This window comes from Peromyscus maniculatus, chromosome 12 (assembly GCF_049852395.1).
Source record: "Peromyscus maniculatus bairdii isolate BWxNUB_F1_BW_parent chromosome 12, HU_Pman_BW_mat_3.1, whole genome shotgun sequence".
Lineage (NCBI taxonomy): Eukaryota > Metazoa > Chordata > Mammalia > Rodentia > Cricetidae > Peromyscus > Peromyscus maniculatus.
In genome coordinates this window covers 12035491-12048388 of record NC_134863.1, presented here as the reverse complement: position 1 = coordinate 12048388, position 12898 = coordinate 12035491, and the positions used below count along the sequence as shown (strand labels likewise).

Here is a 12898-nt window from a genome sequence, read left to right as displayed (position 1 = left end):
TTGGGGGATATTTTCCCTTTCCCAAAGAGTCTTCTTTTAATTCTGGAAACTGGCATGCATTAACAGTAGAGACAGTTATGTCAGTTTCATGGCAGAAAATAGAGGAAACCAGTCTGTTTTAGTATACTCCATGGCATGCCCATTCTCCAGGCACCATCATCAGAGTCACAGTGGTGTTTCAGGAGCATCACTGAGTGCACTGCACACTCCAGCATGCACCGCATTGGTGGTGTAGGCAAGTCCTAAATTCATGGCAGTGTGACAGTGTGTGTGTTTCCTTGCTGAATACATGTACCTAATGAGTGCTCACCTTCAAATCACAGGCACTGACCAACCCTGAGAGGAAAAACACATGGAGCAGAGTGTACCCAACCTTTAAAGATGTATTCCCACTGGATATGGAGTGCACTGCTTTCATAACAGTTCTCTGTAGGCAGAGGAGGTGAAGCTCTGTGATTTCTAGGCCAGTATGGTACATAAGTAGGTAGTTCCAGTATAGATAAGGACAAACTGTGAGTCCCTGAAACCCGCCCCTAAAAGCAATATATTCTCAGAGAATGAGGTAGCACACATCAACCTCCAGGTGGTGACTGCAGTTCTCAGTGCACATGTACTTAAATTGTGTTCCTCTTTGGGCCCATGCTTCTGTTGTCTACTCTGTTCATGCTATTCTCCAGATCCCAGAGAAACCCATTTTAGAAATATCCATCCTACTCCTCTGTATATTTTATTTAATTGTGAGACTCTGTCATCTTAAAAGGAGCACTGTGCTCCTCTACCATTCAAAGCAGTGACTGTCTGTTGCATGCTGAGTGACATTTCCTAGGACTTCCAACCACCACAGCCGTCACTGCAGTGTTTGGGATCCCTATCGATCTGCCTTACTGCACACAGATGTAAGAGGACAGAGCTCTCCATGGGGATTACTGTGCCCTTGATGAGGTAAGAAGTGGCTCTTAAGATGCACAGCTAAGGAGCCTCATCACTACCTCTTGAGTTCTAGTTAACTCATTTATGAAGGAACACAAGCATGTAACTGACCCTGCATATCTGAGATGAGGTTTGAACACATTTTTGTAGTTACCTTGTATTCTGATTTTCAATTTACACATCAGTAACTGGAAATTAGGTTGTGAAAAAGGCATCCTACTTTTGGGGGGAAAACAGATTTAAACAAGAATTGAAGTACAATACCCTCAAATAACAAAAGATTTCTTTTGAACACAAGAACCATAGAAATATCCATGATTACTTACTTGCTGTGGCCCTTGCCTTCAAAAGAAACTAAGAGAAAAATTAACACAACAATTCTCATATCATTAATATCTTACATCACAGTGGTGTATCACACAAAATACAACCAGTGTTTTCACAATTCCTACCTCAGTTTTGTCTTAGGAAAATGATCCCACAATACATACCACATCTATGTTTTTTGGTCTTCGCCTGCAATCAATAGGAAAGAAAATATTTAATGTCATGATCATGCTGAGCAATGTCTACAAAGCTGTTTTGCCCACTAACATCGTGTGACTGAAATCAGGACAGAGAAGAGTAGTAACAAAGAGACTATATTAATGGGTACATTATTCGATGATGTCACAGAGATCTGGGACTCTGTCCTTTGTGATACAAACTAGTACTGGGCATACTTTTTCTTATTCAGTGGCAGATCAGGTAAACCTATCTGGCCTATAGAGGGTTGCAAAACTTACATCACATACCATCTATAAAAACTTTTATGTTTCACTAAGGTATTTTTTGTTTCTAGACTATGGTTTACAAATAACTTGAGTATATGGTTGGAAGCTTAGTGTGTCCAGCTTGAGGATGTTCAGAGGATCTTTCAACCATGAGGACTGGTGTAAACTAGAGGCCCCCACCTTGGTGGGAGCACTCATACAGCAGGACACAAAGTTGTGCCACATTGTGATGTATGCTGTCTTGATCAGGACCAAGTTGGTACAGTTCCATTCCCTCCTCTTCCTAAATAAGCTCTCTAATATCTGTGATGACTCAGATCAGTTTAATGAATGAAATGTGATACCCACTGAAGCACAAGGGGACCACCGAGGTAACCTTTCTACCTCAGAGAAAGGAAAGGCCCTCTTACCCTCACAGTCTTCACTCGTCGATGTTTCTTGTAGCGGGGTGAGGCCGCACTGGTGGTAGGTTCAGGGGACACTAGGGGAAAGGAAGCGACTCTCAGCTCACAGGACTTAGTATTATTACAGGGCATCTTTGCTTGATGTGGATAAAACTGCATGGATTTAGTACATGGGTCTAAATATCATCAGACTTTTCTGTCCCCTCAGCAACACCTAAACATTCAGCAGTTGTTTTTGAAATAATTGCGTCCGAGGCTTTATAGTATTTACAAATGCTTGGCCGGTAGCTTAGGCTTATTAATAACTTGATCTTTCACTTATATTAACCCATATCTTATCTATAGTTAGCCACGTGGTGTGGTACCTTTTATCCCTACAGTATTCTCATCTTGCTTCCTCTGGGTCTCGCTGGGGACTCCTGACTCTGCCCTTCCTCTTCCCTGCATTCTCAGTTTGGTCGCCCTGCCTGGCTACTGGCCAATTAGCCTTTTATTAAATCAATTCAAGTGACAAATCTTTACAGTGTACAAGAGGATTCTTCCATGGCAACTAAATCTAATGGAAAATATGGTTGGGTTGTCACTGGACTGTCTTCCAGGAAGACAAATTAAGGCCCCGTACAGGTCTGGAGAGAAATGAGGAACAGATATATTTTCCTTTCTATGAAATCTGAATCTTAAGCAGTGTGAAAGAATAGTTGTATCATGTAAGGATTAAATAAATCTTTCAAAAAATTTCTTTTTACATTTATTATATTTGGGATGCTCAACAGCTGGCAGTGCATCCAGCAGAAGTGACCCTTCTGCACCTGGTTCTCTCAGTCAACCATGAAGGTTCCAGGCTCAAATTATTGATCTCAGTCTTTACCACATGTGCTTTTACTGCTACACACTCAAGAACCACAGAAAAGTAACCTTATGATAAAAATCACAGAGTTCAATCAGTCTCTGAGATGATTTGAACGCAGGATAGCTGCTACTCTCATCAACCTCAGCTGGCCATCAGGAGACTTTTATCTATATACATGTAATAAAGGTCTGATCCACACCCTTTCTAGAGAGTCAACTGACTTTCCAGACATATTTTTCTGAAAAAGGTTCTTTTCTGTTCTCTCCACTGATCTTTTCAATCTCATGAGCTTTGTGAGACAATAAATGATTACAGAAAGACCTGGAACACCCAGGACAAGATGAGAACATGTGTGGGAATTAGTCCACATTGCCTGGACAACGTGTTCCAGTACACAAAATAACCAATAAAGTAACTGGAAAAATGGACCACATAGGCCTCCAAGGTTTTCCAGACCAAGAAACATGGCAATAATGAAAGGGAAGTGGCTGGAGCGAGGGAGAGGGTGGCAAGAGGTAACAAGAACGGAGATGAAAGTCGGGGGGGCTAGAGGAGAATCTTGTCTCTCTGTCACACACAGGTCAGAAGAGGACAGTATGCATTGAACCTACAGATATAGTGCACAATAGGAAGTTAAAAAAAAACTGCAGACTGAGAGAATCCAAGGGATGCAGACGTAGTTCTGATGGGCCTGGGCTGTGAGCCTACTGAAGTAGAAAAAGTAAAGCCACGTAGAGAAGAGAGACTCCTTAGAGCATAAACTCATGTCCCCAGGAAAGAAGAGACAGGTCAGACCACGCCAAGAGTGAGAGACTCGAGTAGTGACAGCACAGGGGACAGGCACCTCCTGCAGGTGTCTGGAGAGCTGACCCCCTCGGGTGTATAACCTGTATTATGAGGAACATGGGCAATATTTTAGGAAAACTCACAAACACAGTCTCTGCATATTGGAGGCTGAAGCAAGGATGTCTCTAAAAGCACCAAAGATCACCCAAAGGGCAGACCCTTTCTCATCCATTAAGTCAAAGGTTCCATGATAGATATCAGCCTGAAATCTCCCTTGACTGAAATCACCTAGCATGGCACTTAAAGTCAAGGAACATAGACTGGTAAAAGCTAAAGACATATATGAGGTCTTTACTTGTCAGGACATTGCCAGTGTTGCAATGAGGCCATACAACAGAAGCCTGCTAGCTATTTAGCTGTCTAATCTTTGGTTGTCCTTTGAAGATGGACTAAATGATCAACAGAAGACCAAGAAAGCACTACTACAAATGTCCCAGGGGACCCAGGGACAGGATCTGCTCATTCAGTATCACCAGGACCACTTGGTAAGAAATTTATACACACATTTGAATGCACAGGGGCAAGTTGTCTCTCACCAGAGAGACTGGCTTTATCATAGACTGGAACCCCAAACTGTTTATGGGCATGGTGATGGCAAATATCAGGAGTCAACTGATAGGTCAGGGCTCTGGTGATGCCTCTATGGCATTATCTTGACAAGGTTAACTGAGGTAGCAAATGGTTCAGCTGTTAGTACATTACTCCTGGACTGAGATCCATGACTGTAGAAGGAGAAGGTGAGCTGAGCATAAAGAAACACTCCTTTTCTCTATTTCTGTTGCACTGGACCTCTGCCTCAGGCTCCTGTATCTATGGTTGCTCAGCAAATATGCACACCATACTCATAGTATCATGGGAAAACAAGCACTCCTTCTTTGGCATGTTTGGGTCATAGTATTTTATCACACAAACTGGGAAAGAACCTTATGCACAAATTCCATGGAGAGCTACTAAGTACAATGACAGGCTTGGACACTTGGTAGTGGTAAATGGGGATAAGCACTAAGTGTTGAAAGACTGCCTTCAAATGACAGAGATGAACCCAAGAATATTACCCCTGACAAGGCTACCATGATGCCTTTGAAAAGGAAGAACACAGAAACCTCCTTCCATGACCTTGCCTCTGTTCTTTCCCATAAGCATAGGGTGTGACACACTACTCCAGAGACCCACTCCCCTTTGGTCAGACTAGAAATGCTGTTATCTGTTTCAAATTTTGTGCTCACTCTTGACAATTTTGACAATGACCATGCCAATCTTGAGCTTGTTTACATTCAGTTCATCTACATCACCGGTATGTGGGAGAAAGTAACAGAGAGGTTGCCTCACCTGTTCCTGCCTACACCAGGTGAAGGGACAGTGACAGAGACAAGATTGAGTTCACCTTTCCTCTGTTTCTTATTACTCAATGTTTGCAAAAGGTGAATTTACATTACATTCTTAAATCGTGTGGTTGAATTTCAGCTGAGGAACTATGCAAGTCAACATTATCTACACAGGAAACTATGGTAATATCATCACCTTTCCCTCCTATCATACAATGATGATCCACAACTACCATATGTCACCCAATGAGATTAATGCATTTCAACAGTACCTTCTCTTTCAGTAGATGGTACATGGCCAGAAGTGTCTGCCTGGACTTCCGGTACTTCAGCCTTCTCAGAAGCAACCATGTGTTGCTGTTGATGGTTCTTTTCCAATAGATTGTATTCTGGGACTGCATTAACAGTAGAGACAGTTATGTCAGTTTCATGGCAGAAAATAGAGGAAACCAGTCTGTTTTAGTACACTCCATGGCATGCCCATTCTCCAGGCACCATCATCAGCGTCACAGTGGTGTTTCAGGAGGATCACTGAGTGCACTGCACACTCCAGCATGCACTGCATTGGTGGTGTAGGCAAGTCTAAATTCATGTCAATGTGGTGTTGTTAAAAGAAGAGCAACATGACTGTATTAAGTTTGCTTTTACCTGATAAACAGTGTCCATGTCTCTCTTGGAGTCCCATAAATATGGTAAACTTTATAAACTCCCTCCTTTCTGAGTAGTGTTTACTAGGGTGCTATATACTGTGAAACTTCTCAGTGCAAAACATATGAATAAACATACATACATACATATATATATATATATATCCATCCACATACACACACATGCATGCATACATGCATGTACACACACACACACACACACACACACACACACACACACACACACAGCTTGACCTCAAATAAATGTACATATACTACCGAATTACTCTGTGGTATTTGTTATTGTCAGAACAGTCAGCTACATTTGAGTGAATCCAGGTAGCATGAGGTTGTGTTGGTTACTCATGCAACCAACGGTAGAGAATGTATTTATTTTCACTGTTTACCTTCACTGTTTACATGAGAAACTATAGAAGGGCCCTAGCTTAGCAGAAATATATGATCTTCCTCCAATATTTTCAACCTGCCTAGTGCCTATCAGTTAGTGATTCTCTAGATAGTGGACCACATTGAGAGGTAAGCAAAGCTTCCATATTTTCTAGAGATGCTCAGATTCAAAGTCACTCAGAGCCAAGTTGTCACATGATGGTTGGGATGAGTAGGAACTTCCCTTCCACTAGCCAGGCCTGGATATGTCCTCATCACGAACTGACAAGAACAGTAGCCAGGTGCATTGGTAATATAATAAACAGTGCCTGTACACGTCATTTTCTAGGTGACATCCTCATTGACCATGTGTACAGTCTTTATTAATTCTGGCTAAGATAGGGGTAATGACTGCAGGAGCATCGAGAACGCACTATACCTGTTCATGCCTTTCTCACCAAAGTCCTATCTTCTCTATATTGCCGTTTAATTTTTCCAGAACAGATCTGTGTTCTAGTCTAGCCTGAAATTTCTACAGCAAAGAACGAACTTATGTCTCTCTTTCTTCCACTTCTCAAGGACAAGGACTAATAAGATTGAGACATCCTGGGCACATTTTGAGCAGAATTAGGAGTCAAACTCTGGGTTTAATTAGCAAACTGCGCGTGGTTATGCTAATCATGCACTGAGGCAACTGGGCCACAAGCTCCAGCCCATATTAGCATACTAGCTTTTCTTAATACAAACTACCATATAACAAAGTACTGAAAATGTAAACACACTGTGCATAAAATACTTTTGAAATGATGTTACTGAGCCATATACTCTTCATTGCTGAATATATATGTGTGTGTGTGTGTGTGTGTGTGTGTGTGTGTGTGTGTGTGTGTACACATATATGAGTGGTCACACTGAAAACATGAGGACCAATCACCACTGAGAAGAAAACTCCTGGAGCATAATAGAGTGCACCCCATTTTTAAATATATAATCTCACTGAGTGTGGTAGTGAACTCCTTGTGTAACAGTTCTCTGTAGTCACAGGCAGGCAGAACTGTGTGATATCCAAGTCAGAAGGGTATATATGTAGCTAGTTCCAGGAGAGCCATGGATACATAGTGAGATCCTGTCTCAAAAACAAAACACTATGTTGTCCAAAAAGTCCGACATCACAGATCAACATCCAGGTGGAGACTAGAGTTCTTAGTGGACACTGTGCCTAAATTGTGTTGCTTTTTGTGTCCATACTAATATTGTTAAACACCTTAAAGTTTTTCAGGTTTTACTGGAAGGAGCCCACGAAGTCTAGCACACATCCATCCTATCTCAATGTAGTGGTAAGCAAAGAATCTGTGAACTACAGTACCACAACATGGGCTGTTTTCTTCCACACTTGCTAAATGTGTGCAGGCAGGGTATTAAATGCAGTCGTTGCACTGCATATGTGAAGATCCTCGTCACTTATTCTGGGCGTTGGTGTATTCATCTGCTTAGGAAAACACATATCAACTCACTACATATGGCTGTGGTGAGCTTTAAACACATTGTTATAGGTAAATCATGAATACTATTTTTTTCTCAAGGAATTTACAATTTTAATATAAACCAGCTGGCTCATTTCCAGTTACATTTTTTTAAATTTTATTTTTCTTTATTAAGAAATTTTCTACTCACTCCTCATGCTATCCACAGACCCCCCTCCTCCCTCCTCCCATCCCCAACCCTCTTTCCCAAGCCACCCCGCATCCCCCAAATCAAGGTCTCCCATGGGGAGTCAGCAGAGCCCAGCTCACTGAGCCTAGGCAGGTCCAAGCCCCTTCCCACTGCACCAAGGCTGTGCAAGGTGTCACACCACAGGCACCGGATTCCCAGAAGCCTGCCCATGTACCAGGGACAGATCCCGATCCCACTGCCTGGGTGCCCCCCAAACAGTTTGAGCCAAACAACTGTCTTCCATGTCCAGAGGGCCTAGTCCAATCCCATGGGAGCTCCACAGCCACCAGTCCACAGTTCATGTGTTCCCACTACTGTGGTCCATTATCTCTGCACGTCCTCTCATCATGATCACAATGTCCCTCACCTGCAGTATCTCTCCTCTCTCTCATCAATTGGATTCCCGGAGCTCAGCCTGGTGCCTGGCCGTGGATCTCTGTATCTGCCTCCATCAGCCACTGGACAGAGGCTCTATGATGACAGCTAGGTTATTTGCTAGGCTGGTCACTAGAGTAGACCGGTCCAGGCACCCTCTGGACCACTGCCAGCAGAACAAGGTGGGGTCAACCTTGTGGACTCCTGAGAGTCTCCCCAGCACCCTGCCTCTTCCTGTTTCCATGATGTCCTCATCTATCATGGTATCTTCCTCCCTGCCCTCCCACTCTGTCCCTGTTCCAGCTTGACCCTCCCATTTCCCTATGTTCTCATCCCCCACTCCTAAAAAAATTGTATTTTGTTTACTCAATCAACATAGATGGAGTAAACAAAATACAGTTTTTAAAAAAAAGTCTCCCAGAACAAGAATGGAGCCTGTGCTAGACCCTCCACAGTTGTCTTATGGCCAGCTGGCATGGGGGCTCAGGTCCTTAATTTCTTTTTCACAACAGTTTTCCTGAAAATTGGGTTCAATGACATGGACATCTGTCTAGATAAAATAAGTTTAAACATAGCCTGGTGCACAAAATCCCAAACTAAGGAGGTCACAGCTAGACGTAGCAACTGTAGACACATGACTATGATTTCTTACTTGAGGTATCACTTTTTTTTCTAAATCAAACTCCCAACTGTCAATTGATGAATGTGTTTTGCTTACTGTGGTACACTAGACAAAAGACAACCAGTATTCACACAATTCACATCTAAAACATGTCTTCAGTGACTCTGGAATACATACCACATCCGTCTTTTCCTGGGTCCACCTGCAAAACACAGTAAAGAAAACACTTTGAGACTCAGATTATGGTGAGTTCTGTTTGTACAACACTTTGGCTCACGTGTTTGCTGGGCATTATTACACCAAGGATTGCCAAGCCCTTGGGTGGAAGATTCTGGATTAGTATGTCGTATGATACTGACAGAATATCTCAGGACGTCTTCTTTGTGACAAACACTAGTCTGTTTTTCACTTTTGCTGACTAGAGGCCACATCAGGTATCCCTATGTGTTTCGCCTCCACTGATGGTCAGCTAAGGTATATCACGACATGACAGAGCAACTCTATATCTGGTTACTATGATTTGTTTGTTTGTTTGTTTGTTTGAAACAAGAATTAACCTTTATTGAGCACTTATTATGTGCCAGGACAGATTAATATCTTTTAATATTTTAAGGCAATTAAGTAAATATTGTTATTGCTACTTTATTGAGGAAGGCAATGTAGACACAGAAAGGATAAGTTTGCCAAAAGTCACAGAGCCAAGAACTCCCAGTTTTTCCAGACAGGAGGCTTGAAGCTCAGAGCTCAGGTTGTCATACCACCGGCTCCCTTTGTAGAGTCCCTCTGTGGCCCATGGGTTGGAATTCCTGGTCAGTGGCCACTCCCCCCCCCCACATGACCGAGCATGTACTGCCAAAATGATTAGTCATTCCAAGGCTTTATGGCCTATGTAATCCATGCGCTGCATTAGGCAATCTATGCGCATACGTGGCATAGCTACATATGCCCTCGGGCAGGGGAATCCATAAAAAGCTAGTCACAGGGGCCGGGCGGTGGTGGCGCACACCTTTAATCCCAGCACTCGGGAGGCAGAGGCAGGCGGATCTCTGTGAGTTCGAGGCCAGCCTGGGCTACCAAGTGAGTTCCAGGAAAGGTACAAAGCTACACAGAGAAACCCTGTCTCGAAAAACCAAAAAAAACAAAAAACCAAAAAAAAACGAAAGCTAGTCACAGCCTCCTGTCCCCTTCTTCTCCTCCCCCTGTCCCCACAGATCTTCCATAGGTCCAAGCACATTCTCTTCTGTCCCTCCTTCCCTAATAAACTCTGAGAGTGGGTTTCGTGGTGCCTCGAACCTTTTCTCGCTCGGTAACAGTGCCGCTTAATGAATAACATCGTGCCGCCACATAAAAGCCAACACCACGTGCTCTTTTGCTCTCCCCAAAAACTGCCGCCGACGCCTGGTTCTCCCGCGCCCGCCGCCGGGGTTTGCTTTCGAGGGCGCTAGTTCAAAGGCGGCCTCAGCTTCCCACGGGTCTCCCGGAGACTGCATATTCCCTGCCTGGTCCAGGGCGTCCGATTCGCAAGGCCACGCCTTGTTCTGATGCCTCGGGAGTCCCTCTCTCTCTTCCGGGCCCACAGTCCAGGATGCCAGCGGCGGCATCTTAGAAAAAAGACCTTAGCGTCCAGGAACCGGGCAGGGCGTGAGGAGAGCGAGGCCGGGGTTTTCTGACACAGCAGGGGCTGACGTGGCAGGGCTGGGGTCTCCCCATCGCCACAACAGGTTTCTCTCCGCTGCCCGCTTCCGGCTGCGCGCCTCGCGAACAAACGCCCCGGGCTCCGCCTTTGACTTTCCCGGGCAGAGAAACCCCGCGGCCCGGTGGCTCTCCGGCGCCTCCCTGCACGGCCGCCCTCTGCGCTTGCGCAGACCGTAGCTCGGGTGCCCCGGGAGGGCCGTGCCCGCCCGCGCCCAGGCTTCCCGCGGTTTTTCACAAGCTGGAAGCGTGGCTGGCTGCGTGGTGCCTCTCTTCTCTCCTGGCGGCAGCTGAGCGGGGGCGAGGTTGACTTGAGGACTCCGGTCTGCACATGGTGTTGGCAGGGGCTTCCAGAAGGGGAAATACCGTTTTGTTGACCCCAGATGGCCCCGGGGCTGGCCGGGGGCGGGGGTGTTGGAAGAGGACGTGAATTCTGACTGGAAAATGTCCCCCCTCTCTTCAAGGAGGGCCCCAAACAGGCCCCGTCCGGCCTCCTCTCGAGGCCAGGATCTTAGGGAAGGGTGTGTCCATGAGTTGGGTAGGACCCCCTTACACACACGCGCGTGCGCGCGCGTACACACACACACACACACACACACACACACACGCACGCACGCACGCACGCACGCACGCACCCCAGTCGAGGCCGAGGGTTTCGTGGTCCCCGAGGATAACGTGCACTTCCATGTGTTTGAGTCAGGCATACTGGTCTACACCTGTAGCTCCCGCACTTGGGTGGTAGAAACGCAGGAGACCAGCAGTGTGAGGCAAGTCTGGGTTGTATGAGACCCAGTCCTACATGCCATAGTTTTAGGATATTTAAGGTATTCAGAATTGTAATCGCCCTTATTTAAGACCTCATAGGCTTAGGATGAGTTGGTGTTTCTGTGTTGAGAAAAAAATAGCCCCATCTCTGTTGTGATTTCTAGAGTGGTACAAAAATATCTAAGTTTCCTGTATTCTACTGATTATTATGATTACTATATTACTACTATGCCCTTTTATGAGGCACTCTAATAATGTACGTGCATCCCATGACTTAGAGTTCTGAGCAACTGGACACCCTATACTGGGGCATATGAAGCTTCCACAACATTGATCTTTGGGGAACAATCAAATTTAACCTAAACCAGAGGCTCTAGAAGTCATAAAAGCGGGAGACCCTTACGTGAACATTCAAGTCTACATGGATGATATGCCTATCAACTTCCAAGTGAAATTTACATACTTTTGTCAAAAGCGGAACACCATGCTCCCAAAGACATCCTGTCCCCTTGACTCAAAATCAATACCTGACATAAGCATGTGTGGGTGTTCTATGCAATCACTAATCTGGTCAAATTCTGTTTTCCCTTCTTCCTAAATATACTATTTAACACCCATGATAACCTAACCAACTTTATTTTTCAAGTGTGAGAGCCACCAAAACCTAAGGGAAGAATCATTAAAGCAGCTTTTCACTCTTTCATAAAGAAACTGTTTACCTTTGTCAAAGAACTGGGGGACTTCTGTACATCAGTTGAAGATGGTGTTGCAACTTGATGTTCAGGTGTAACTAGAGGGACAGAAAAATAACTGTCAGTTCATGGTACCATTTACCCACCCAAGCATCTTTACTTGACATGGATAAAAGTGCATGGCATCAGTACATGTGATTAGACTTAGTTAAGCGACTACTGGACTGTTTTTCCTAATGGCAAATGTAGGCAAAGATTAAAAAAATAATAATAAACAGGGTTTTTTTTCCTGCTTTCTAGAGAATAGGAATCTAAAGCAATGTGAGAGTCTGTGTTTCAATATGTAACTACTGAATGCATGTTTTAAAAAGCTTTTATACATTTATTCAGTGTGGGAGGGAGCACATCAGAAGACAACCTTTGGTGGCCAAGTCTCTCCTTCCATTAGGTGAATTCTGGGGACAGAATCAAAACATCAGGTCTGGTGACAAGCACTGATACTTACTGAGCCATCTCACTCTCTCCATTAAAATAAATCTCACAATTAAACAACATATCACCATCAATTCCTGAGATCATTTTGAAGCCCAGAAGAACTAACAATCCCTTCAGCATATCTCACAAACATATTTCAACCTCCATCAATTGATACATTCTGATTCTGCATTCACCACAAAGAACATAGAATTTTAGCCTTGATAACATATACATTTTACTGGGGAAGTGAATTTAGTATGAGGCATATGGTGTAACTGTATTGATCCTTCATCCTTTGACATACAACAATAATTTACTGAAGAGTGGAAAGCAATAATAAGCATATTGTGTCTTGTTTCTCCTTCTAGTCTTTTCTTACTATTCTATGAACCTTTGTATT

At 44.1% G+C, this 12898-nt stretch overlaps 1 protein-coding gene across 1 annotated transcript in view; it reads right to left on the bottom strand.

The window, feature by feature from the left end:
- LOC143268219 (uncharacterized) overlaps positions 1-12898 on the bottom strand; it is a 75225-nt gene continuing 62327 nt past the window's right edge. Inside the window, exons 3-7 of the mRNA XM_076549355.1 lie at positions 12049-12119; positions 9050-9074; positions 5401-5523; positions 2114-2184; positions 1-1446 (exon numbers count right to left, since the gene is read on the bottom strand). Of these exons, the coding sequence (XP_076405470.1) occupies positions 1384-1446; positions 2114-2184; positions 5401-5523; positions 9050-9074; positions 12049-12119 (353 nt within the window). The 3' untranslated portion in view covers positions 1-1383. The remainder of the gene's footprint in view (positions 1447-2113; positions 2185-5400; positions 5524-9049; positions 9075-12048; positions 12120-12898) is intronic.